The sequence below is a fragment of the Protopterus annectens genome, chromosome 2.part1 (genome assembly GCF_019279795.1).
Source record: "Protopterus annectens isolate FY-2018-M chromosome 2.part1, PAN1.0, whole genome shotgun sequence".
Lineage (NCBI taxonomy): Eukaryota > Metazoa > Chordata > Ceratodontiformes > Protopteridae > Protopterus > Protopterus annectens.
In genome coordinates this window covers 1,759,558,728-1,759,585,015 of record NC_056729.1, presented here as the reverse complement: position 1 = coordinate 1,759,585,015, position 26,288 = coordinate 1,759,558,728, and the positions used below count along the sequence as shown (strand labels likewise).

The window sequence follows — 26,288 nt, the reverse complement described above, 5'->3', positions numbered from 1 at the left end:
ACTTGTACTAGATAGAAGATGACTATGCAGTTTAGTTTGCCATTGTGCAAGCTTTAAGTTAAAGAATTTTCCATAAGGATGTATGTCTAGCCTGTCAAGACGCAAAAGATCTGACCCTTTCAGACCTCTTATTCCATTGCAGAACAAAGGATTCCTTATATATCTGAGATTAAAGACACTAAATCTACATCAGCAGTTAAATAAGACACATTGGTGCGATAGATTCATTTCTCAATGTATCCCAGACATCTGGAACAAACTTCTGCTACATGCTAAATAAAGTATCACTCTTGCTATCTTAAAGGTAAACCTAGAAAATTGAAATAGCATCCTCATATTCTCCTCTGCTCTATGTTGTGTTGCTATTCTTGACATATTTTTGGATATAAAAATTAATATAACAATAGGAATCGTGCCTTAGCAGTTCTTTGTTTGAATACTGGAACTAGAGACGCATAGTTTCAGTCCAGCAGGATGCATGGCATCTAGTTTAAGTTGCCATAGTAATTCTTTGTACTCAGTTCTGTCCTCCCATGAACCACCACTAGCATTAGAAAAAACACTTTCTAAAGTAATAAATGAAAACTGCTTAAAGGAAACACATTTTACTGAGTGTCTGAACATGTATCATTTACACTACCCATAATAATGTCATAAGTGTCTTCATATATACATTTCTTAAAAATGCATTTAGTTTCACCCATGTAAAATGTGGGGCACTGAACAAACTGCTATGTATACCACTTCTTTTGTATTACAGTTTCCTCCATCAGGAAAGACACTAGAGTTTAATGTATTGTTAAGAGTTAAAGATTCAGTCTCCAAAATGGATCTAAACTGGATACGAGCCCCACACTTTCTGGTACTAAGAGATGCTAAGCTTTAATTCCTATTTTTCTATTAATTCACTTTTAGATCAAAAAACACTAAAATGTTTTAAGATTTTTATACAAACACACTCCTTCTTACTGAGATTTTATTACACTTTATTTTTACTTTAACATTACTTTATGAGAGTTTTCACAAATGTGATGATTTTAAAGGATGATGTGCCTTTAAGGACTTGAGTGTTTGATCATATGATATGTTAGCAGTTTATTTAACATTGTTTGAAGTGGTGTTCTTTTAGTTCTGAAGAAGTCCCAGTGAGTTTTGCATTGGGGATGACAATTTGTGCTGAAATTGATTTGTATGCGTACTCTAGTGCAAAGAATACTTCATTTACAATGCTGCTTGTTCAGCAGTCATTTCTCCTTTTCCTGTTGGCGTGCTTTGTTTGTGAACTTTGGAATAACGGTTATTCCATAGGATTGTAATGACCTGCAGCTTTATTACCTAGTACTTGCTTAAGAACCTACAAACCTGAATTATCTATAAGCAATGCCACAGAGATTAATGTTGTGACCTCACAGCAAGAGGTTCTCCAGTTTGATTCTCGGCTGGGGTGTGTTCCATGCAGGCTCTGAATGTCCTTCTTGTGTTCACGTGGATTTCCTTCAGGTACTCTGGTTTCCTCCCACATTCCCAAGACATGCATCTGGACTGTTTCTCCCTAGGCCTCCATTGAAAATAGGGTCTGTCCTAGTTAGACTTTCCCGGTCAACAAATGTTAAATAAAGAAAATGTTATCTGCTTTCTGCTAAAGAACACCAAAGTTAATTTTGTTTTAGAAGACCCAACCTTTGAGTCTATATGGCCAGACTTTTTATACAAAATTCTTTTGTCTGAACTGCCTTCATTTCGCACAATATGTGCCTATAAAATTTTCAGTACAACACTTTTTCACTTCCTGGTTCTTCTACAATTTTATATTTTTACTTCAGCCTTAATACTGACATTTGTAAATCATTTTTAGTTGTGTTTTTAACTTTCTTTCTTCCTTCTTTTCTTCCTTCCTTCCTTCTTCAGCTAGGACTTTTAAAGCTTATCAAAGTCAAAATGGTGCCCCAGTGACTTTTAAATGCACCTGACAATAGCACATGCAGAAATTTACAAAGAATGCCATACCTGATGGCAGGGCATAGATACGAAGTCAGTAGACATTTATTAGTACAAGCAGAATCTCACAAGAATGCCATACCCAGTGCTATGGTACAAATAATAAGTCACTACCTCCTTTATTAGTGCTGCCAATAAAAAATGTAACAACTACATTTTAGCTGAGTGTATCTTCCACATAAGTGAGATGGAATATGCCACTACATTTGGAAGGTATGTCTTACTTATAAACATGAAGGGAAGTTGCCAGGTCTGGAAGTATGCAGAACTGGCTGTTAGTACATCTGGATTCTGCGCCCTGCATGTGAAGAAGGTGGGTGGACAGGAACATTCTTTACATAACCACTTGGTACACATGGAAATTTTGAGTTATCACTTGAAGCAGCACAATTTAAACCTGGGACTCATAACTGGCATTACTGGGAAAAGCTATATATAACAGAAATTGCCAGTGGGAGGTAATGCATAATGACCAGTTTCATACTGGCAATGTATAACAGTTCCTCACACCACTGGTGTATTAGCAGTGCACAATGGAAACTGACATGCTACATTGGCCAGTAGTATCCTATGCCTCATCTTTATGACATCACACAAGCTATGCCTCATCTTTATGACATCACACAAGCAGTTATGATGAAGAACTGAACGTCAGACCATTGTGTCATTCTTCTTATCACGCCTGAAAATAAGAATGTGTCTTTTCTGGTAATACACTTTTTTAAGTAAAATTTAGCTTAAAATGCCCATTGCAGGTTACCACTTTGCCAGTCTGAATCTGGAACAAAACACAGAGAGTGTCTTTATATATGTTGTTATTGCTTTGTCACTTCTTTCTGTTCACTGCAAATCTGCACAAAAAACTTGGTGTTTTATACTCAAAAACTTAAGTTATGTTTGCCCGTAACAGTTTGGAAATGACTGTCTCTGCATGGTTTCTTTTATCAGACATGTATAAAGTGATTTATGCCATTTGATGGTGTCTAAGGTTGTGTCTAAACAGCAGTCTGTCTGGTCACTGCATTTAATTTTTAAATAAATGAGATTACTGATACCTAACACTTCCAGGCTGCCAAACAGCAAATGTCTCTGAAGCCTACTTCATTAGATCTTTCTCACATGTAATCAGCTATGATACATAACCAACACAATTCACATGACAAAGTAATAATGCTTTATATCCTCCTAGGTTACAGAATGCAATGGAACGTGGTTCACATGAATGGCCTGCCATCCCTCGTATCGTTCCATTTCTTGGCTTTTGCCAGTATACCATATATGAACAGGGCGTTCTGCTGCTGTGATCAGAATATGGTTGTAAGACAAAGGATTGGGCTGATAAATCTTGAGATGCAACAGGTCTCAGAGGAAATCTAGAGCACAACAGGAAAGCTATTAAGCTATAATATGGCCAGCTGTGAAGGTAACAACATGGGAAATCATTCTGCAGATGTTAAGAAACTTCCGTTAGAAGTGCTGAAAATCAACAAAGTACCATAAGGGTACTATTCACATTAGCAAGATCTCTTCAGATGCTTTTTAGATTGTGGTGAGCTGAATGCTAAAAGAAATGATAGAAAACAGACTAACATGGTTACAGTAATGATGCTTTAACTGGCATAACCATTATGTAAATAAACTGTAATCAAAACAAATCAGCATAAAGGAGACAAAATATAGATAGATGTCTTAATAATGAGTCTCATAAATCCACAGAGCTTCTGCCTAAAGATACAGCAATGCCAAAGCCTATTAAACAATTGGATAAAGGAGAATTACAGAGCAAAAGGTAATGTTCTGACTAGTGGTCAGTATAAATGTCCAGATTACATAAAACATTTTTACTTATAACATCATGGCACACAAACCAGTTTTTTATAAGTGGGATCTGTGTGCATTATAGCATAATTAGTGATAATTGGGTTTCAATGCACTGACAGCAGGCGGTATACCTTACACGGCCCAAGACGAAGACTACAACAACCTTCGGTACCTGTTGTCACGTACAGCTGAAAGCTTCTGCATGAACCTCACGAAAACAACCCAGAAGAAACACTCTAGTGCTGATATTACACTTTATCTGAATGCAAATTAAATGCTGAGAGCATTTAAATCTAATACTTTATTCACTGCTTTCACATTATTTAAACACATCTGTATTCAACACTCTGTTTTATTTCAATAGATGGACAATTTTCTAACAGACCAACTCTGAAAGTTTAGACTGGGCTGAGAAAAAAAGTGCTGTCATTAATTACTTAGAAACAATACATGGGAAATGCATATAAAGAAGATAATTTTTCACACATCTGTCTTGCTAAAATCTTCGAGTTTCACCTTTTACTTATACAAAGCCTCCTTACCTTTGATGGGAAACCATTCTGAAGCAAACCTCCTTTAATCATTATATTACATGTTCACAGTATTTTACATAGTTTAGCACTACAAAGTTAAAGAAAACAAACTTTTACTCAAAACTTAACCATAATGAGAACACAGTTTACATAAGAAAGCAAATATTATCATTTTTCATTAGGATAATACTGTCATACATGAAGACTCAGGAGTGATGAGGACCCAGATTACAGGGATTCCACTGTCATGCATGGGGTACGAGCAGTGATCAGGGCCCAGATGACAGGGCTGTCACTGTCATACATGAAGACTCAGGAGTGATGAGGGGCCAGATTAGAGGGATTCCACTGTCATGCATGGGGTACCAGCAGTGATGAGGGCCCAGATGACAGGGATGTCACTGTCATACATGGAGACTCAGGAGTGATGAGGGTCCAGATTACAGGGATATCACTGTCATGCATAGGGTACCAACAGTGATGATGGCCCAGATGACAGAGATGTCACTGTCATGCATGAGGTACTAGCAGTGATTAGGGCCCAGATGACAGGGATGTCACTGTCATGCATGGAGTCCCAGCAGTGATGAGGGCCCAGATGACAGGGATGTCATTGTCATGCATGGAGTCCCAGGAGTGATGAGGGCTCAGATGACAGGGCTGTCACTGTCATGTATCAAGTCCCAGGATTGATGAGTGCCCATATTACAGGGATGATGCTGTCATGCGTGCGGTAACATGATCGACAAGGGCCTATATTACAGGTATCCTGCTGTTATCCCAAGAGTGATGAGGGCCTAGATGCCACGGATGCCACTGCCATGCATGCAGTCCTGAGAATGACATGTGATCTAGAGATGGCACAAAGCACACATTAAAATAATAAAACGAAAAAGCCAGCCATCATGAAACATGATCATAATTAAGAAATAAAGATTAATTAATCTCTTTTCTACTCATCATTTTCAAGAAGAGTCACCCTAGTGAGTAATTGTTTGGGTTAGTTTGGTCATTGTATGTAAAATATTGAATTATCAAACTGGATAGACACATTCAAATTTAAATTTCCCGGAATGACACTAGAACAGTTACCTAAAGATATCCTTAGTCTGTAATCAAATCATCTTAAAAGGCAAATGAACAGCCACACCTTGAATTTTATTGAAGAAATCATTGTAAAAGGTAATTTATTGTGCCACAACATTTACAAAGACTGACAATCTTACTTTTATACATGTATACATAGTCTTTTTTAGGAACAATGTCACAGCTTCTACACATGTTTTAATACTTTTTGTGTTTGCTACTCTAAAGAGAACTGACAATTACTTTGCTTTTAAAGTAAATATCTTGCTACAATAGCAGTTTGGTAATTTATAATGGCTTTTTATCTTAAGTAGACCCTACATAAAATGTTAAACATTTCAATAATACTTCAAGAATTTGTATATCCATTTCAGGACAGCACACCTGGGTAGCCCCATACCCAGTATATAATACATATAGGCAAAGCAAAAGAGCATCTCAAAGTCATGCATGTCCAGCTGGACATGTAAAATTGGAGTCATTTAGTATAACATTAAAACAATAGAAAATATTTTTTTTTCTGATAATGTTATAAGAGCACAGAGACACTGTGTTTGCCACCACGAACTAATGCCATGTGTATATACTGTTATAAAATAGAGCAGGCTAACTATTGTTTATATATTCTGATTAGAGTTACCTACCAATAGGTTCACAGGTAGTTACTGAGCGTGTAGTGAAGGAGATTGTTGTGGAGATTAGTGCTGTTTACCAACTGACAAGAACACCATCTGGTTATGAGATTCTTCAGAGTCACATAATAAACAAATGAAGATAAGCATAAATTCAGTGATGGATATTTCTTGTTCTGGGCAAATATATTTGATTATTCCCTTTCATGTAATGTTAATGTAATATTGTGGGGATGTAGTGCATTCTTCAACCTGGAGAAATGTTATATAGCCACCCCAAATGAAAAGCAAGAATAACACAGCATGTCCATAGATTCATAGGTTCATAGGTAGGTACTAGACTATCAGCCCCAGGGCCTATATAATCCTAGGCATAAAGATTCCCTGTCTTTAGCCACCCAGAAATTTATTTACCTGTGCCTCTGTCGAGCAGAGTCACAGAAGTGATACCTGGAGTAAATTTCCTATTCCCTATCCAGTTGTCCAGATTTTTCTTAAACAGGGCCAATAAAGTGCTCTGTTTGACATGAATGGGCAGCTTGTTCGAGAGTATGGGAAGTCTCTGGGACAGGACCCTATCCCTCCAGCAAGTTCTGTTTATTGTGGTGACAAGGTTAAGGTCTCTGGAGAATGTGGCCCACAGGGACTGGGATTTTTCTAAGTGTAGCATGTCCAACAGCTCTGGGTTTGACATGGTTTTGTATGTTAGGCAGAGATTGCCTCTGAGTAGGTGATATGCAATGGAGTAGAGCTGGAGTTTCTTAAGGCGGTCTGCATAGGGCATCTGTTTAAGGCCAGTGATCCTCTTTGTGAGGTATTTCTGCGGTCTTTCCAGTTGCTGCAAATGTCTTGTGAGGTACATCCCAAACAGGGGACAATGACCTCTTTTTTTTTCTGGATGAGAAACCTTTTGTGATGAGGTGTGGCTATGTGGTTGTCAAAGAAGAGACTGCTGTCCACCTGTGTCCCTAGGTCTCATATCACACTTTTGGTGTTGAGTGGACTACCGCCTATGTGGTAGTTTGTTGGTACAGGGTTTTTCCCCAAAGAGGATAACTATGCATTTTTTGGTGTTGAGGTTAAGGCCGTGGTTTTTGACACCAGGCATCTGTCTCAGCGAGGCCCTTTTGTAGAATGTCCACATCCTTAGGGGATTCAATAATGGTCCCCAGTTTGCAATCATCTGCAAACTTTGTTAGCCATAAGCCCTCTGTGTTGTCTTGGACTTCCAAGAAGTAGATGATGAACAGGAGAGGACCCAGGACTGAACCCTGTGGTACTCCACTTGTCACCGGTCTGGAGATGGATGTGGAATTGGCTACTTTCACGGTGTAGGTTATGTTGGTGAGCCAGTTGGCCACCCACCAAATGACACAGAGGTTTATGCCCAGTTTTGGGAGTTTATCAATAATACCAGAGTCGGGGATGGTGTTGAAAGCCTTGGAGAGATCTAAGTAGGCAGTGTGAACTGCCTTACCCTCGTCCATGGCTTTAGTGACTGCCTCAAAGAAGTCAGTTAGATTTAGGAGACGTGATCTACCTTTTACAAACCCAAACTGGGTGGGGTCCAGAGTTTACAGGTTACCATGTCTTTTTTATAAATTCTATGATGATCCGTTCCATGGCCTTACAGATCAGACTCGTCAGTCTAACTGTCATGGTGAAATGCCTGTAAAACCCTATATTTTGATATATGCATAAAAGTTAAACTGCTAGTTCCCCTTTCATAGTGTTTGGCAGAACTTTTTCATGAAAGTTGTACTTGGATAGTAAAATACAAAATACACATTACAGTGACATTGTGCCCTTACAAAATGGAATGCAAATCAGACCTGAATTTGGTCTAACCTCATTTTTATATTCAGTACAGGGAGTTTTGGAGTGGCATCTTACCAAAGGTTGTAAAGTTCCTTTTTCTGGATGAAATATGTACTTGCAATATAATGAAACTTCAACAGAAATATGTACATCATTCTCAGCTATGAAAATATTCACATAATTACCTCAAAGAGAAGCGAAAAAAATGCAACACATCAGACTATCAGCTCTCTCTCTCTCTCATATATAACCAAGCAGACCAAATCATAATTGCTGATATTGAGGACTTCCTTCTGAGATCTTCTCCTCAAAAAATCTTTAAACCCAAATACAAGCAGATTTCCATAAGATTTTTTGCTTTAGTTCTATATTCACAGACATGGTTAAGACTTGAAAAACTAAATTAAAGGTTTATGGGTCACCTTACTATCAAAGTTCCTGTACTTATTTTAACAAGAGTGACCCTTTAGGGCTTTCAGCGAACTCAGTTACTTCATAAAACACTTAGGGGTGCACGTCACCCCTCTCTAGCCATCCATTTTCACAGTGCTTCATCCATCTCTTTTGTACTCAAACAACTCAGAGGTACTTACAGTATCAATATTTTTGCCACCAAAGGCTAAGAAATCATTAGCCAAATAAAAGGTTGTACATAAACCAGAGTGCATCCCATCATTACCAAATAACATGTGCTTAAGGAGTTATCAAAAACCAAAAACACTTCCTCTGTGGATGGAGTGCTTTTTATACTTGGGTGCTTATTAAACAGTGTCAAATAAACCCTACCTGAACTACTCCTTAAAGTGTACAACCTAAGCCTAGCCACAGTCTATGTAATCAAATTCTGATAAACTACTGTGGAGATACCACTCCGCAATGGTCCCCTACTACTGACCATCAGAATTACAGATCAATCAGCATTAAAAGTCTGATCTGTAAAGCAAAGGAGCATATCATAACTGACCTTACTAATTATGATATTAAAAATCTCAGTAAGCTGAACTCCCAACAGTATAGTTTTGTCAATGGGAGATCATACCTGTTAAAATGTATTGATTGCTTTGATGGGGTAATCCAAACTGCTGACATTAGTCATGTTCTTACAGCTTATCATTTACCTGGAAATATGGATTTACACCTGCGTGGCTGAAAGTTTGTGTAGCATGTGCCTCTTCTAACATTGAAAATGTAAGCAGTGGAGTTTTCGCAGGGATCTGCACTTGGTCTTCTGTTTGGCACCTACTTTTCAGACCTCAAAAATGACAACCAGGGGTTTTGTTAACCAGATCTTCAGATGACTGCAAACTGGATGCAATTGTTAAAACTCCTTCAGATATCCACATCCTTCAGAAACAGATTAGCTTAGTTAACACCTCTTGTACAGAAAATGGGCTTCAACTGATTTCCAAAAGTATATCATTGTCTCTTTCAAAAAAAAAGTCATCCACAATGTACAGTACATGGTTAACACCTTAACTATAATGCCATCTCCCAACCCATTATGTTAACCCCCAACTCTGTAAAGCAAAACAAATATCCTGTCCCTATTAGAGGCTGTCACCTTTATGTTTGTGTTTTTATTTACCAATGTATTTATTTATTTATTTCCATTTATTTAATGGGAGTGTCTGAATGGGCCTGAGATTGCCTGTTTTCAGCTGAGGCCAGGGGAGAAAAGTTCCACAAATACAATAGTGTATTAGTACAAAAGACATTTTGAGAAATGCATGCAGTATACAATATAAAATATGTAAGATACATAAAATCTACAATACAAAATACATACAAGTTGAAAATACAAGAAATACAAGGTTAAAAAAATGTGTTTAGGTATAGTGAACTTTAATAAACCTTTAGGACCAATTAAAAGAAAGAAAAGTCCAAGGCAAGGAATGGTATTGACAATCAGATAAAAGGTCGAAGATAGAAGATGGCAAAAAGGGGAGAGAGCTAGTGAAAGGGGAGAGAGATAGTGAAAGGGGAGAGAGATAGTGAAAAGGGAGAGAGATAGTGAAAGGGGAGAGAGATAGTGAAAGGGGAGAGAGCAAGTGAAAGGGGAGAGAGAGCTAGTGAAAGGGGAGAGAGATAGTGAAAGGGGAGAGAGATAGTGAAAGGGGAGAGAGCTAGTGAAAGGGGAGAGAGCTAGTGAAAGGGGAGAGAGCTAGTGAAAGGGGAGAGCTAGTGAAAGGGAGAGAGATAGTGAAAGGGGAGAGAGCTAGTGAAAGGGGAGAGAGCTAGTGAAAGGGGAGAGAGCTAGTGAAAGGGGAGAGAGATAGTGAAAGGGGAGAGAGCTAGTGAAAGGGGAGAGAGCTAGTGAAAGGGGAGAGAGATAGTGAAAGGGGAGAGAGATAGTGAAAGGGGAGAGAGATAGTGAAAGGGTTGAGAGCTAGTGAAAGGGGAGAGAGCTAGTGAAAGGGGAGAGAGCTAGTGAAAGGGGAGAGAGATAGTGAAAGGGAGAGATAGTGACAGCAGAGAGAGATAGTGAAAGGGAGAGAGTTAGTGAAAGGGGAGAGAGCTAGTGAAAGCAAAGAGAGATAGTGAAAGGGGAGAGAGCTAGTGAAAGGGGAGAGAGCTAGTGAAAGGGGAGAGAGATAGTGAAAGGGGAGAGAGATAGTGAAAGCAGAGAGAGATAGTGATAGGGGAGAGAGTTAGTGAAAGGGGAGAGAGCTAGTGAAAGCAAAGAGAGATAGTGAAAGGGGAGAGAAATAGTGATGGGGAGAGAGTTAGTGAAAGGGGAGAGAGCTAGTAACAGGGGAGAGAGAGCTAGTGAAAGGGGAGAGAGTTAGTGAAAGGGGAGAGAGCTAGTGAAAGGGGAGAGAGCTAGTGAAAGGGGAGAGAGTTAGTGAAAGGGGAGAGAGCTAGTGAAAGGAGATAGAGCTAGTGAAAGGGAGAGAGCTAGTGAAAGGGGAGAGAGCTAGTGAAAGGGGAGAGAGCTAGTGAAAGGGAAAGAGCTAGTGAAAGGGGAGAGAGCTAGTGAAAGGGGAGAGAACTAGTGAAAGGGAGAGAGCTAGTGAAAGTGGAGAGAGTTAGTGAAATGGGAGAGAGCTAGTGAAAGGTACACTTAGATTAATAAATCAGGTTTGTTGCAGGAGCAGAGCCAAGTGTTATTGAGGTGTTATCTTAGCATTCATTTAAATTTAGAAGTATTGTTAGTGTTGAGTATATTTTGAGGTCTATCACTCCACGTTTTGTCAACTTTGTATGAACATAGGGAATCTCCCCAACTGTTATTTGACTTGTTGACTTTCAAAAAGCAATTTATTAACTCCTCACACACCACTTACTTACCCCTACCCAACATGGATTTCGTCCTCACCACAGCACCACCACTGCCCTCCACTCCTTCACTCATATCATTGCAGAGGCCCTAGACAACAATAAACTAATTTCCTGTCTCTTCCTAGATCTCTCCAAAGCCTTCAATACTATCTCTCATCCCCTACTAGTATCCAAACTCGCAAATCTCCACCTATCCCCCTCCACACTTGCCTGGTTTAATAGTTACCTATCTGGCAGGGAACAATCTGTCAAATGGCTCTCATCCTCCTCACCTTTCCTTCCCATCTCCACTGGTGTTCCCCAAGGCTCCATCTTGGGACCCCTTTTGTTTAACATCTTCACCAATCATCTTTCCACCTCATGCAAAGAATCCTCCCTTATTCAGTATGCCGACGACTCCACACTTATATCCATCTCAAATAACATTCCTGAACTACACTCCCTGACCCAACAGGCCCTACTATCCACTGAACAATGGCTCTCTCACAACCTATTGATCCTAAATCCCAAAAAGACCAAACTCCTACTGTTCCTTCCCCGTTCTCTTTCTCATCACAAAACCTTCATTTTTATTACATCTTCTAACAATACAAACATCCAACCTGACACCCACACAAAACTCTTAGGGGTCATTATCGATGATGAACTCAAGTTCAACCTACACATACTCCAATGTATAAAAAAAAAAAAAAAACAGAAACTAGGTCTGCTATATCGGAACAAAAAATTCCTAACCCCTGAATCTAGACTTACCCTGGGCCAGGCACTCCTCCTCCCCTCCCTCTTATACGCCACCCCAGTTTTTACCAATATCCAGGCCTTCACTCTAAACAAACTCCAACAGACTTACCATAAAATAGCCAGCTTCATGACTAACTCCCCATACAACTCACACCACTGCATTTCTTTAAACTCTCTTCAATGGCTTGAACTTCCCCAGTTTCTGCTATCTTATCAGTTTCATATGCTACACTCTATTCTTTATAAACCCTCCTTCTGTCCATCTCTATCTTCCTTAGTCTCCATCTACATCCCATCTCGGACCTTCCGTACTTCTAACCAACAATTACCTGATATCTACCACCCGAAAAGGTCAGTAGGCAAACTACTCTACAAACACTCCCTTGCCCATGCTTGGAACAAACTTCCCCTTGACTTACGTTCGATCTCCCACACCTCACACTTTAAAAATGAACTAAAAGCTGATTTTCTCAATTCCAGAACCTGCTCTTGCCATGACCATACCTAGTCTTCCTTCCCTTTATGTACCCTCAAAAGGACCATACTTAGTACCTCATTACACCTCTCTCTCCAGTGTGTCTACTGTGCATTTGCACAATTTTATACAAACAAAAAATGTTTATTGTTGACCTATTGAACTATATCAATGTAAAATTGTTACTTAGCTTCTTTTTAATGCAACTTTAACTTTATGCATGTAACCCAACATATGTGAATCATTTTGCTATAACTGCTACTATATCAATATTGTTTAAAATTGTACTTGTTTAAAATGTACTACTGGAGCTTTTCTCCTCGGGTCTCCACTGAAAATGGGCCACAAGCCAGTTGGACAAACCCAGTTAACAAATGTCAATAAATAAATAAATATATATATATTAGAAGAAAGTACAGTTTTGTACCTGCCATAAATGTAGATGTTCAAGTGTTCACACTGCTGCAGTCATCACACTAGGGTTATCCTGCCGTCAGGTGGTCCCGCAGTCGGCCAGAGTTCCAAAGTCTTGGTCCGGCATCGGTTGCTGTCGCTTCTTCCCTGACGTCAGTGCGCCAGGGGTATATAAGATGCATCCGAAGCCATTTTCTTCAGTTTTTCTTGCCCCAGATGTCAGGTACCCCCAAGTGGGTAGGCAATACATATTGCTTATCAAAAATATACATATAAAATAAAAACAATACCTTCAGTTACCAGCAAATACACCCCAAAGGTTGTACAGGATAGAAGGATATAGGTAAGTCCAGCTAGTTCAGAGGGGATGGAGGGAGGGTAACCTGGACTGCAGCAGTGTGAACACTCAAACATCTACATTTATGGTAGGTACAAAACTGTACTATGTTCATCATGTTACACTGCTGCAGTCATCACACTTGGGTTGAATCCCAAAGCTAAGTTTAGGTGGCTGGTCTATAAAGAGTTAGGATTGGCTAAGAGGCCCTGCAGAACTGCAGTGGCAAATCCTGCTCTGGATTTAGAGTAAAGAGGCAGGTGGTAATGCTTGGTGAAGGTGTTCACTGAACTCCAAGTTGCAGCCTCCAAAATTTCCTTGGTAGGTACTCCACTGAGAAAGGCTGCTGAAGTGGCTGTTGCCCTGGTGGAATGAGGCCTAATGTTATTAGGGACTGATTTTCCATGCTGTGTGTAGCAGTACCGAATACAGTGTCCTATCCATTTGGATATAGTCTGCTTTGAGATAGCCTTGCCTTGTGATCCTGCAGCATATGCTACAAACAGTTGATCAGTTTTCCTGAAAACTTTTGTTTTGGCCAAGTAGAAGTCTAGCTGGCTGAGTATGTCCAAAGAATGTAGAAGTTTCTCCCCTTTATTTTGGGGGTTTGGATAAAAAGTAGGCAAATGGATGGTTTGGTTAAGAGCCACACTAGATACCACCTTTGGCATGAAGGTAGGGTTTGTCCTTAAAGATACCCTATCCTGATGAAACATTATAAAAGGTTCCACTGCCATTAATGCCTGTAGCTCTGAGACTCTTCGTGCTGAAGTTACTGCCAGGAGCAGAGCTGTTTTCCATGATAAAAATTTTAGATCGGCTGTATTGGCTGGATCAAAAGGTGGTAGGGTCAGTTTTTCCAAAATGAAATTGAGGTCCCAAGTTGGTGTTGGTGCTCTCTGGGGAGGTCTTATGTTTTTAGCCCCTCTGAGGTACTGCCTTAGCAAGGGATTAGAGAATAAAGGAGGATCCGTGTTGTAATGTGCAGAAATGGCAGAGGCGTGAATCTTAATTGATGAAAAGGATAGGCCTCTGTCCAGCATCTCAGTTAAGTATTGTAAAATCTGAGGAATGTTTGGAGCAAGAGGGTCAAGGCTGTGAGCCTGGTTCCAGGCGCAGAATCTCTTCCATTTTTCTGAGTAAGCTTTCCTGGTGCTAGGCCTCCTGGCCTCCAAAATTACATCCATAACAGCTTTGGAGAGAGGTGTTGCCTGTTCGACTAAAGTATCTGCCATGCAGCCAGGTTTAGGGTTTTGAGCTGACCGTGCAGGATCTGATTGTTTTGTTGAGTCAGAAGGTGTGGAATTTGGGGCAAAATCCATGGTGGGCCCTGAGCCAAGTTCCTTAGGATAGGGTACAAGTGCTGGTACCAGTGCTGGCGTGGCCAGTCTGGAGCAATCAGGATCATCTGTGGTTTTTCTTGTCTGGCTTTTAGGAGTACCTTTGAAAGGAGAGGCAGTGGTGGGAAGGCATAGACTTTTAGTTTTTTCCAGCTGAACAGAAGAGCATCCACTTTCCATGCTTGTTTGTGATAAGTCCTTGTGCAGAATTTTTGTAGTTGGCAATTCAGAGGGGAGGCAAAAAGATCTATGTCTGGGCATCCCCATTTTTGTTTTATCATGCTGAAGATTTGTGGGTTCAATTTCCATTCGTGAGGGTCCATGACATTTCTGCTTAGGTTGTCTGTCAGAGTATTTTTCTTTCCTGGCAGGAATTGTGCTTGCAGGTGAACTTGGTACGTTAGAGCTGTGTTCCACAAGGTCATGGCTTGCCTGCATAGAGGATAAGAGTGAGTGCCCCCTTGTTTGTTTATGTACCACATTACTGTGGTGTTGTCTGTCTTTAGTAATAGTTGTCCTGGGTGTAGAAGGTCCTTGAAAGCTGTTAGGGCATTTTGAACAGCCAACATCTCTTTTTGATTGATGTGAAGATGCATCTGGTCTGTGGTCCACTTGCCCTGAATGCATGTTCCTGCCATGTGTGCTCCCCAGGCGTAATCCGAAGCATCTGTTGTTAGAGTTTGCCTGGCTGTGGGTTGGGTAAAAGGCTGACCCTTGTTTAGGTGACATGCCTGTGCCCACCATCGAAACTCCTGTTGCAGGCAGGGAATTATTGGAATTACTGCTTCTAGACTGTGAGAATGTTGAGTACCAAACACTTTTTAGGTAACATTGTAATTTCCTCATATGCAGTCTGGCATATGGTATTAGTAGTATGCAGGATGCCATGAATCCCAGGGCCTGCAGAATTTTTCTTGCAGTGAGATGGGACCTTTTTGCCAGTAGTCAAAAATATTGAGTTAGTTGCACTTGTTTGTCTGGCGGGAGGTAAGCCATCTGGGCCGTTGTATTTAAGCTGGCACGCAGGAATGTTATCTGTTGTGAGGGCACTAGTTTTGACTTCTTTTCATTTACTGTGTACCCTAGAGAAATTAGCAACCTTTTCACAAATGCCAGATGCTGTAGAAGAATGTCCTTTGTCTCTGCTTGAATGAGGCAGTCGCCCAGGTATGGATATATTTGAATTCCTTTTTGTTTGCAAAATGCAATTACTGGTGCCAGGCACTTTGTGAAGACCCTGAGCGCAGTAGATAAGCCAAAGGGCAGTGCAGAGAATTGGTAGTGCATTGTACCAGCTTTGAATCAGAGGTATCTTCTGCAATTTTGTCTGATAGGGACATGCAGATATGCCTCTTTGAGGTCCAGAGTAACAAGCCAAGCCTTCTTGCCCAGCATGGGTAGAAGCTGCTGTAATGTCAACATTTTGAATTTCGGAATATCCAGGTAAGTATTCAGAATTGAAAGGTCCAGTATAGGCCTCCAGGCTTTGTCCTTTCTGAGGACCAGGAAGAGTCTTGAGTAAAATCCTTGTCCTTGTTCCTATTGTTGTACTTTTTGTATAGCTCTCATGTCCATGAGGGCTTAAATTTGCTTTTGTGCCTCTTCCCATTGATTTTGTGGCAGGTCTGGCATTCCTTTTAGCTTTGGTAAAGTATGGAAGTGGAATCTGTAACCTTGAGACACAATATTCATGACCCATTTGTCTTGGGTGATTGTTTGCCAGTTTTGAGAAAAAAGTGCTAGTTTTCCCCCTAAGGGGGCTTCCAGAAGGGACGTGCTTGGCGTACGCAAGGCAAAGTCATTGTGACTGTTTCCTGTAAAGTTGAGACTTGTCCTCACCTCCTTTTGGGGTTGAGGTGCCCCACTGTCATTGTCTGTTTGAGCCTTGGGGTTGAGATCTGCCTCTTGGGCGTCTGTATCTGCCTCTCTGTGGCCTATCTAACACTGGAAAGGACCAATTTTTTGTTGGCCAATTTCTGCTAAACCGAGGTGGCTGTACCTGTAAGAAATCCTTTGCTGTTTGCATATATTTAACTTTATCCTCCATTTTCTTTAACACCTCTTCTGCCTTAACACCAAACAAGGTATCATGTTGTAAAGGAGCATCCAATAACTTTGCCTTAACATGTTCAGGTAAACTCTGTTCTTTTAACCAAACATGTCTTTGAATAACAGAACCTGTAACTGCGGCTCTACAAGAGGCCTCTAAAGAATCAAAACCACATTGCAGAGTATGTTTTCCCACCTGTTCAACTGCATGCAATAAATCCTGCATTTATTTACAATCAGGAGCTTCTGAGCTAGCAAGCATTTTCTGTTTTAACTGAGCCATTAAATACTGTTGGTACTTAAGCATGTGAAACTGGCAATTTAAAGCTCTTACTGCTAAAGGTGCAGATGTGTATACTTTCTTCTCCCATCTATCCAAAGCTCTGGAATCTGTCAGAGGGTACTGGATTTTTTGCAATGGAAGCCTTAACCCCTTTTGGACCCTGGGAAATAGTTTCTGGATCAGCAGAAGGGTTTTTGTATAGAAACTTGTGAGAGTCAGGGACTCTATAATACCTATCTGGCTTGGCTGGAGCAGGGGGTAAAGAGTCAGGAGATAAGCTGGATTCAGAGAACACATCATCCACAATGTCTAGTACAGGCAGAATAGCCAGGGGCCTGTGCTGAGGCAATAAGAGGAAATCCCTGAGCCTTTTCTTGGATTCTGAGTATTCCTGACTTTCCCAATGGAAATGTTCCCTCATGGTATGTAAAGCTTCCCCAAAAGAGTAATCCTCAGGAGGAGAGGCTGAAGGGATAGATTCCTCAGCATCAGAGTCCTCATAGGGGGGTAAAGAGTATCCCTGGTCTGAAGAGGAATCAGAGGAAATGGAAACCTGATCAGAGGAGTCCCTGCCTAGGCCTTTTCTCAGGAGGGGGATGGGAACCCCTGATTAGAGTAATGAGGTCTTTGGCCATTTTAAGCATCTGTTTCTTAGGCATGGAGGACTGTCCAGGAGAATGCTATACTTGTTTCTTTGTCTTTAATGGTACCTTTGTCTTGGCTGTTGATTTAATGGTAAGTTGTGAAGGTCTGAAAACACCCTCAGAAGCCGATGCCTGCTCAGCGGCTCCGGACCCATCTGAGGGATTAGTTTCCATAGGCCCAATACCTTGAGTTTCCAGAGGCCTAGTTGTCTCCATGTGGGAGTCGGAGGCAGCCTGTAGCTCTGAGCTAGCGGGTGTCAGGGGCTGTGAATGCGCCTCACTGAGAACTGGTGAACTGGTGACTGGCCTAGAAGAGGTTTCTTCATCGGTTTTGGACCTCAGATGCCTGTCTTTATCCTTGTCTTTGTGTTTTTTCGGAATTGCGGTAGTCGGTTGATCCGACGGCATAGTATAATTGAACCTTCGGCCAAAGTAGTGCAAAGCAAAATCAAAACATCATTTTATAGTGCGTTTGTTAAATCTAGCACAAAACTGACAACTAGTGACGTTGTGATCAGGGTGTAGGCATGGAATACAGTAAGAGTGGAAGTCCTTATGAGGTATTTGCTTCCCACAAGAAATACAATTATTAACTTTTTCTGACATCGGTCTGAGGCAAGAAAAAAGTTTCCCCAAGGGGGTACTTAGCTTTATTGAAGACTTCGGATCTGAAATTCAACTTAAAAAATCTCAGGAGTCGGCCGACCGGCACTTGCGAACTGCTTCTGCTTCAGGCACCGTGCGGCAAGAAAGACTGAAGAAAATGGCGTTGGTTGTATCTTATATACCCTTGGCGCACTGACGTCAGGGAAGAAGCGACAGCAACCGATGCTGGACCAAGACTTTGGAACTCTGGCCGACTGTGGGACCGCCTCATGGCAGGATAACCCTAGTGTGATGACTGCAGCAGTGTAACATGATGAACATCTTAAGTTTCTGCTACTAGAATGAGGCTGAACTAGGTTGCTGGTAGATGGGCAGTTATCAGGGTGAAACACAGTAAAATGAGTTAATGCTAGATGGTTATAAGTTAATAGGTTGGGAAGTTCCAACCAGTTGAATTGGTGTAGAATATTGCAGTGGTGAATTTTTAAGGGTTGGTTGGAGGCAAATCTGGTACTTTATAACAGGATTCTAGTTTACTTCACCACGAACTGGAAAAAGTACAGCTCACTGCCACACAAGGAAAGAAGCCGGTGATTACCTTTACATTTTATTAAAATTATAGTCCAGTCCAGTAGTAGATCCACACTGTAGACCCACGAAACAGGTAAAATAAGCACAGACTGGATCCAATAAAATCTGGTTAGCAGCAAATACAAAGCATAAAATACAGACTCCTCTAGCGCCTCGGCTCTTCATCCTTTACAGAGTATATCCCTACTTCACATATCCCATCTTTAAATAGCATGATTACAAACAGTTAACCAATCACAGACTTAAATTAATTAAAGAAAACATTTCCAGTGACATTCTTGATTCATTCGATACAGAATTAAAGTGTTAAACTTCAGAATTAAAGTATATTCTAACTTCCAAAGTTGTCTTTTAATATCAAAGTCATACATTTGTTTTACTTGCCCCAGAATTGTAGCTTGTAAGACATTCTTTAAAATGTAATGCAACAGGCCTTTCTTCTTTGCCCTTCTTAACATCCCTAACATTTTCCTTCAACCTTTGTTTGAAACTTGTTTTACTTTCCCCTATATATACCTTACCACAGGGACATTTCAAACCATAAACTATTACAGTACAGTCACAGGAAAATCTCCCTTTACATGTAAAATGTTCTTCTTTCAGCATTTCCCAGTTAGGGGTTGCCACACCGGAACTCCGGTCTGCTAATGACTGGCAGTAGATTTTTATGGTGCCAAGGCGCCACCTCAATGCCAAACCTTCAACGAAGGAACGCCCATTTACGCATGTCTTTCGAACACCACTCGACCACGGGGAGGGCATACAGACTCCACACAAAAAGCGCTCCAGCCGAGAATCGAACGGTAGAACCTCTTGCTGTGAGGCGACAACGCTACTGCTGCACCACTGCGGCCTACTCCTTTTACATATTTTCATTATTTTATCACATCTTTTTACTACATACTGGCAACAACTGTATGCATCATTTCATCTCTAAGTATTTTGTACTTTATTTAATCTTTGTATTAATTTATACACTTTTATTTATTTTTATTTAGGACTACCTAATTTCTACCCAATCCAAACCACAAGGGTCCTCATTGTAGCCATGTTAGTCCAACTACCTAAGTCTGTTTACCTCTTTAAATTATTTGTATAACCCTATTACTTGTTCATTTGACTTTGAATGTAATACTTATTACTTGATCTTCTGATGTTTTTGTTAATCTACCTCTATTCTTTGGAGCTTTTCTCCCCGGGCCTCTACTGAAAATGGACATGTATCCAGCTAGACTAGCCCGGTCAACAAATGTAAAATAAAATAAATAAATAAAATAAAATAAAATAAATAAATAAATAAATATTCCTGCTATTATATATCACTTGACAATTACCTTGTGGGCAACAACTGCTCTCTAACAGTTATATCTATTAGGTACATAATGTTAAAGGTCTGCAGAGACTGTATTTTGGCAATATGAGTGGGACATCTTTGTTGCCTGCAAATGATGTTATCCGATTAGCTTTAAGTTACAGAAATCTCCACTACAAAATGGAGTGAAGTGAATAAGATGAAAATCAGCAATGATATATCAGAAGTCATGGTTCTCACTTAGAAAAAAAAATGGACTGCCCTCTGCAGGTACCGGCACAGCTACCTCAGTTAAGTATCTACGGGTCTAGTTAGTAGCTGAAGGTAGAGGGCATTGGAAATCTGACCACTGGTTTGGTTGTTATGGTGGTGACATTGCTGAAGGAGCCTGAAACAACATCCAAATCATACAATGCATGTCTCAATTTACTAGTCAGATTATGTATCCAACCTCACCTATTGTCATGAAATCCGGACAGTGATTGAGAGGATGAGATCACAGAAAGAAGCAGCAGAAATCAAGTCCCATGAGAGGTGAACTGAAACGTCTGCCCATGACACAATGAGGAGGTCAGCAATTCAGGACAGCCGTAGAGTACAAATACTGATAAGGGGACTTATTTGGGTGAGTCACTTAGTGACAATGACCCTTGGGCAACTGTGTGAGGCCCAATACACTGAAAGCAACATACAGTGCAGACCTAGGACACAAATCTCTCAGCTGAACTGTTAATGTCTGTTAATGTTAATGTCAAGGGATACTACACAACAGACAGAGACTGTGCTGGTGATAGAGAAGGGTGTTTGAACCTAATCCTTTTGAAACTACCAACACTATCACCAAGACTAATAAATGAAGGCCTGGATAGATTGGAAATACATTACAGATTTTTTTTAAAAAGTATTTATACTCTTTTAAAACTGGCATTTTAACCTGGAACTTGGTTGAAGAGAATATTCGGATTAGCCATCTCACATACTTAATGCATAAATACATTCATAAATACATATGTACATACATACATACATACATACATACATGCATACATATATAAGCATGTACATACATACATATATAGATATATGCATACATATCTGCATACAGACATATATACATATGTACATACATGCATGCATGCATAAAAACATATATACAAACATACATACATACATACGCACATACATAAATGCATATGTACATACATACATGTATACATATGTGCATACATACATACATACAAACATCTGTACATATGTGCATACATATATACCTATATATGTACATACATACATACATACATAAATAAATCCTTACATACATACATGCATACACATGTTTACATCCATTCATGCATATATATATATATATATATATATATATATATATATATATATATATTTATATATATATACGTACATACCCATATACATATATATATATGCATACATACATACATACATGCATACAAACATGAATACATATGCACATACATACATACAGTATATACATATATACATATGTGCGTACATGCATACATACATACATATGTACATACATAAATACATATGCACATATGCACATACATGCATGCATATATACATGCATAAATACATATGTGCATATGTACATTCATAAATACATACATCCACACATACTTACATGCTTACGTATGTGTGTACATACATATGCATGTATGTACATGCATGCATATGTACATACATTGATACATAAATACATATGTATATGCATACATACATACATATGTACATGCAGACATACACACATGCATACATACATATGTACATGCATACCTACATATGTGCATGCATGCATACATATGCAGGTACATACATACACATGTACATACATACATATGTACATGCATACATGCATATGTAAATATGTACATACATCAGACATATGTATAAACATGCATACATATGTCAGTACTTACATGTGTATGTACATAATACATCCATACATACATTCTTACATACATACATACAAACATATGTACACACGTACATACATACATATATATATATATATATATATATATATATATATATATATATATGCACATTCCTACATATGCATACATAGGTATGTACTTACATGCGTACACACGTACATGCACACATGCGTATGTACATACATACATAAATACATGTGTACATGCATACATATGTATGTACTTACATAAATACATATGTATATACATATAGACATACATATATACATGCATACATATGTGCATGCATGCACACATATGTACGTACATACCCATAAATACATACTTACATATGTACATGCATACATACATATATACATACATACTTACATAAACATGTACATACATACATTCATACATATGTCCATGCATACATAGAGGCATACATATTTAGGTGCATACATATGTATGTACATACATACATACGTGCGTACATACATCCTTACATACATGCAGACATACATACATATGTACATACATACGTACATATGTATATGCATACATATGTAGGTACATATATATACGTACATACATACATGTACACATGCATTGTACATACATACATGAACACGTGTGCATACATAAATATATATATATATATATATATATATATATATATATATATATATATACATGCATACATTTGTGCATACATGCATACACTTCAGGTGACTGGACTGCTGATACAGTAGTGTTGTATGTGGGTGGGGGGGGGTGATGCTACACTCCTGAATTTGTCCAACTTTCAATAAGACATTACACTGTGCTTCCATCTGTCTGAGATGGTAGTAACTCAGCTGCATGTAAAAGATCCCATGACACCTATCAAAAAGAGTTGGGGAAGTAACCTGATGGCCTGACCAAATGTTCTGTTTCAGCAGACAGATTGTGTACCTTGTAGGGGAAGAGGTCAACAAGGTGAATGCAGGGCACAGGCTAAATTATGCATTTTTAAAAAACATATGTATTTTTATCAACTGCTACAGTAAAATATATCTGCCTTTGTTAGAGGTTACAGATGTTACAGTGAATATTGTCTGTTTACCACGATTTTATCAGCTATTACAGCACAGAGGACTCTGCTTATCTACAGTTAAAGCACAGAAAGACTGTCTGGATCAGCGGTCCCAACAAGGAATGACCCGTTTATCCAAACAGTTACCATGTGCAAAGAATATAGGTCATCCCTGCAAACAGTAGGGGATCCTTTCATTAACAGTCCACAACATTACAGTCAGCACATTCTCAACTCACTGGTTTCAACTTGCTGGGAATGCAATCAGAAGAAAAAGAGTTCAAAGAATCGTTCTTCACAGAAGGGGAGTCTGCTGCTATGCACCATTAAATGCATACATAATAACTACAAGGTCACTCAAGCAATTGAAAAAAGGCATCTCTTTAAGTATGCAGTTAGAAATTACACCATCGACGACTTGATATAAAGAACAATAAACATGGATTTCAACCCTGGGGAGTTGTACTCAATGACTAGGATCTTTGACTGGTGTAGGAGACCGGGTAAGAACAAAACCACAGTTCGTTTATTACAGAGATTGCAATAAGTATGCTGAGTCACTGGTTCTAGTACCACATAATGGGAAGGGCAAGGGATCTGAACATGCTGGTTGGTGCTTGTTGACTGCTAGGTGCAGGGTGGTATTTCAAACTCATGGCACATGCATAGAGCAACATTGCCTTCTGTTGGCGGTGGTAGTTCCTACACACTCATCAAACATTGGCTACACTGAATTTGCACATCTACTACTGTACATTTTTTATAGTGACTTTACTTTCCATAATGCGTGTTAGGAATTCTCCTTACCTTGCCTGGCAAGAATTTTCCACAGGGCAGATGTAAAAACTCCAAATGCAAAGTGCAGCCGGCATAATGAAGACCACCGCCACCCAACAGCATGACACGATGAGTGACATGAAGAGGCCAAAGTCATGGACAGCTGGGATCTGCAAAGCAGGAAATCACTTGTACTTTACAATAAAATCATTTTCTGAACTGAAAATATCTGTTTACAATAAAATGCTGTCAGAGTTTGTAGCACTGCATTTATTGAAGAATTTCCAGGAGGAAACAAAGTAAAAATAAAGCACATTAATGGAATACATGAGATAATAACAAATTAGAATCATTTTGTCTTTATAAAACCAGGTTATACCTAAAAAGTGTTAATTACCTAGCCTTGTTTTAAACACAACTGTAGCTATTCCTACTGTATCCCAGTCAATACATTTCTTTACTCGTCTAATTTTTATATCACATTTTTTCCTAAATTTCATTTTAACAGAGTTTTTCCAAGTAGCAGATGAGTATTACACAGTGAAACCATGTGATGAATAGGAAATAACTGCCTAAATAATAGGAAAAAAGCTTGCTGGGTATAAATTAACTTTTCTGCTACAGACATTAAAATAAGTTTTAGTACAAACTCATCTTACTACTTGTAAACATAATGCCTCCTGTTAAATACAACATTCTGCATTGTCAATATTAAAAAGGCTTATTTTGAAATTGAACTTTCAGTTTTTTAGATGTCGTATCAGTGTGTGTATGGGTGTACGTCGTTCTGTCTGTCGGTACATGTGTGTGTGTGTGTGTGTGTGTGTGTGTGTGTGTGTGTGTGTGTGTGTGTGTGTGTATGTGTGCATGTGTGTCTGCAAGCATGTATATGTGAGTATGCCTATGTGTGTGAGTGCATGTGTATATATGTGTGTGAGTATGTGTATCTGTGTGTACAATCATAACTGTATGCGGCACACATATATGACTTAATCCAAAGTTAAAGGAAAACCCTGACCGTGGAGACACATTACAGTTTCAGTAATACAAACCTGTGAAAACACATTTGCTGCATACGCAGCTGCTGTGGTGAAGGATGTGAAAAATGTTGCTTTCCCAGCTGTCTGGATTGTGTGGATCATTCGTTCCCGGACATCTTTTAAATGTTCTGCTTGTTGAAACGTATTAATGAACACAAACACATCATCAACGCCTACCAAAAAGGAAAAAAAAATGGATATTTATATTTAGTAAATTCTGAACATGATTTAAAGTAGCAAACATTTTTTATTGCTGCCACAGAAACAACAGAACACACACATCCCTCTCTCTCTCTCTCTCTCTCTCTATATATATATATATATATATATATATATATGTGTGTGTGTGTGTACATAGACACACACACACACACACACACACACACACACACACACACACACACACACACACACACAGACACACACACAAACACACAGACGTGTATCTATTTTTCTCTATGTATGTACACACAGATGCACACATATGCCTATAAGCACACACACACATACATATGCATATACATTTTTTTGACAATGTTAAAAAAAGTCTGAAACATGTATGTATACAGCTAGTGGGTTTGGCTTTATTGGCATGAATGTATCCATAAAGTCTTACAAAGAAAAAAATAAAAAAGTCATGGCTACTCAGAAGCCATGTAGCTGAAATGCTGCTATGTCCTAAAAGAATCACTTGCATATATCCCATGGGCCCTCATTACAGAAGTTTTAAGGTAATATATACAGTTAAAACTCTGGCTTGGCTGGGTTTTTTTCCTTGCAGTTTTAACTGAATGATTTGACAGTATGATCTTTCCACTCTTTGGTTTGTTTGCATATATATATATATATATATATATATATATATATATATATATATATATATATATATATATATATATATATATATATATATATGATATTGGTTGACATATAAAACATCCACTAAAACATTCATTATAGCAAACATAAAAGAAATTAACACTCAGTACATTGATAAAATAAATAAATTTCCTTTTCCAAAGAAGTAGTCAAAACCTGTCTGTATTCAGATCAAATTTATCTGAATAGTGATAGTGGTATAGTGGTATAGGAGAGGCTTTTTATGTTAAGATGCATGCTAGGGTTAGGGAGAGAATTAGAGTTAGGGTTAGCAGGCATTACTAAAGTGGGTGGGAGGAATGGCTAACACTAACCCTCCTCTTAACCTTACCGTACATCTTAACTCAAGAAATCCCTTCTTATAACACTTCCACTACATAAGACAGCTCAGGAAATCACAGAACACATCTACACACACACATACACACACACACACACACATTTTTTGAAACACACACATACACGTCTAGTACAGATTGTACTTAACTGGTTGGACACAACAAATGTCTGCAAATGGATATTTGACAACTCAGACATTCAGCCAAACAATTCTGTACTTCCAACTGTCGACCAAAGCAAGGCCACTCATATAATTAGATAGTAAAA

At 39.1% G+C, this 26,288-nt stretch overlaps 1 protein-coding gene across 1 annotated transcript in view; it reads right to left on the bottom strand.

Moving 5' to 3' along the window:
- DISP3 (dispatched RND transporter family member 3) overlaps positions 1–26,288 on the bottom strand; it is a 2,757,501-nt gene that overhangs the window by 977,684 nt on the left and 1,753,529 nt on the right. The window contains exons 7-8 of the mRNA XM_044063608.1: positions 24,816–24,976; positions 23,794–23,933 (exon numbers count right to left, since the gene is read on the bottom strand). Coding sequence (XP_043919543.1) covers positions 23,794–23,933; positions 24,816–24,976 — 301 coding nt within the window. The remainder of the gene's footprint in view (positions 1–23,793; positions 23,934–24,815; positions 24,977–26,288) is intronic.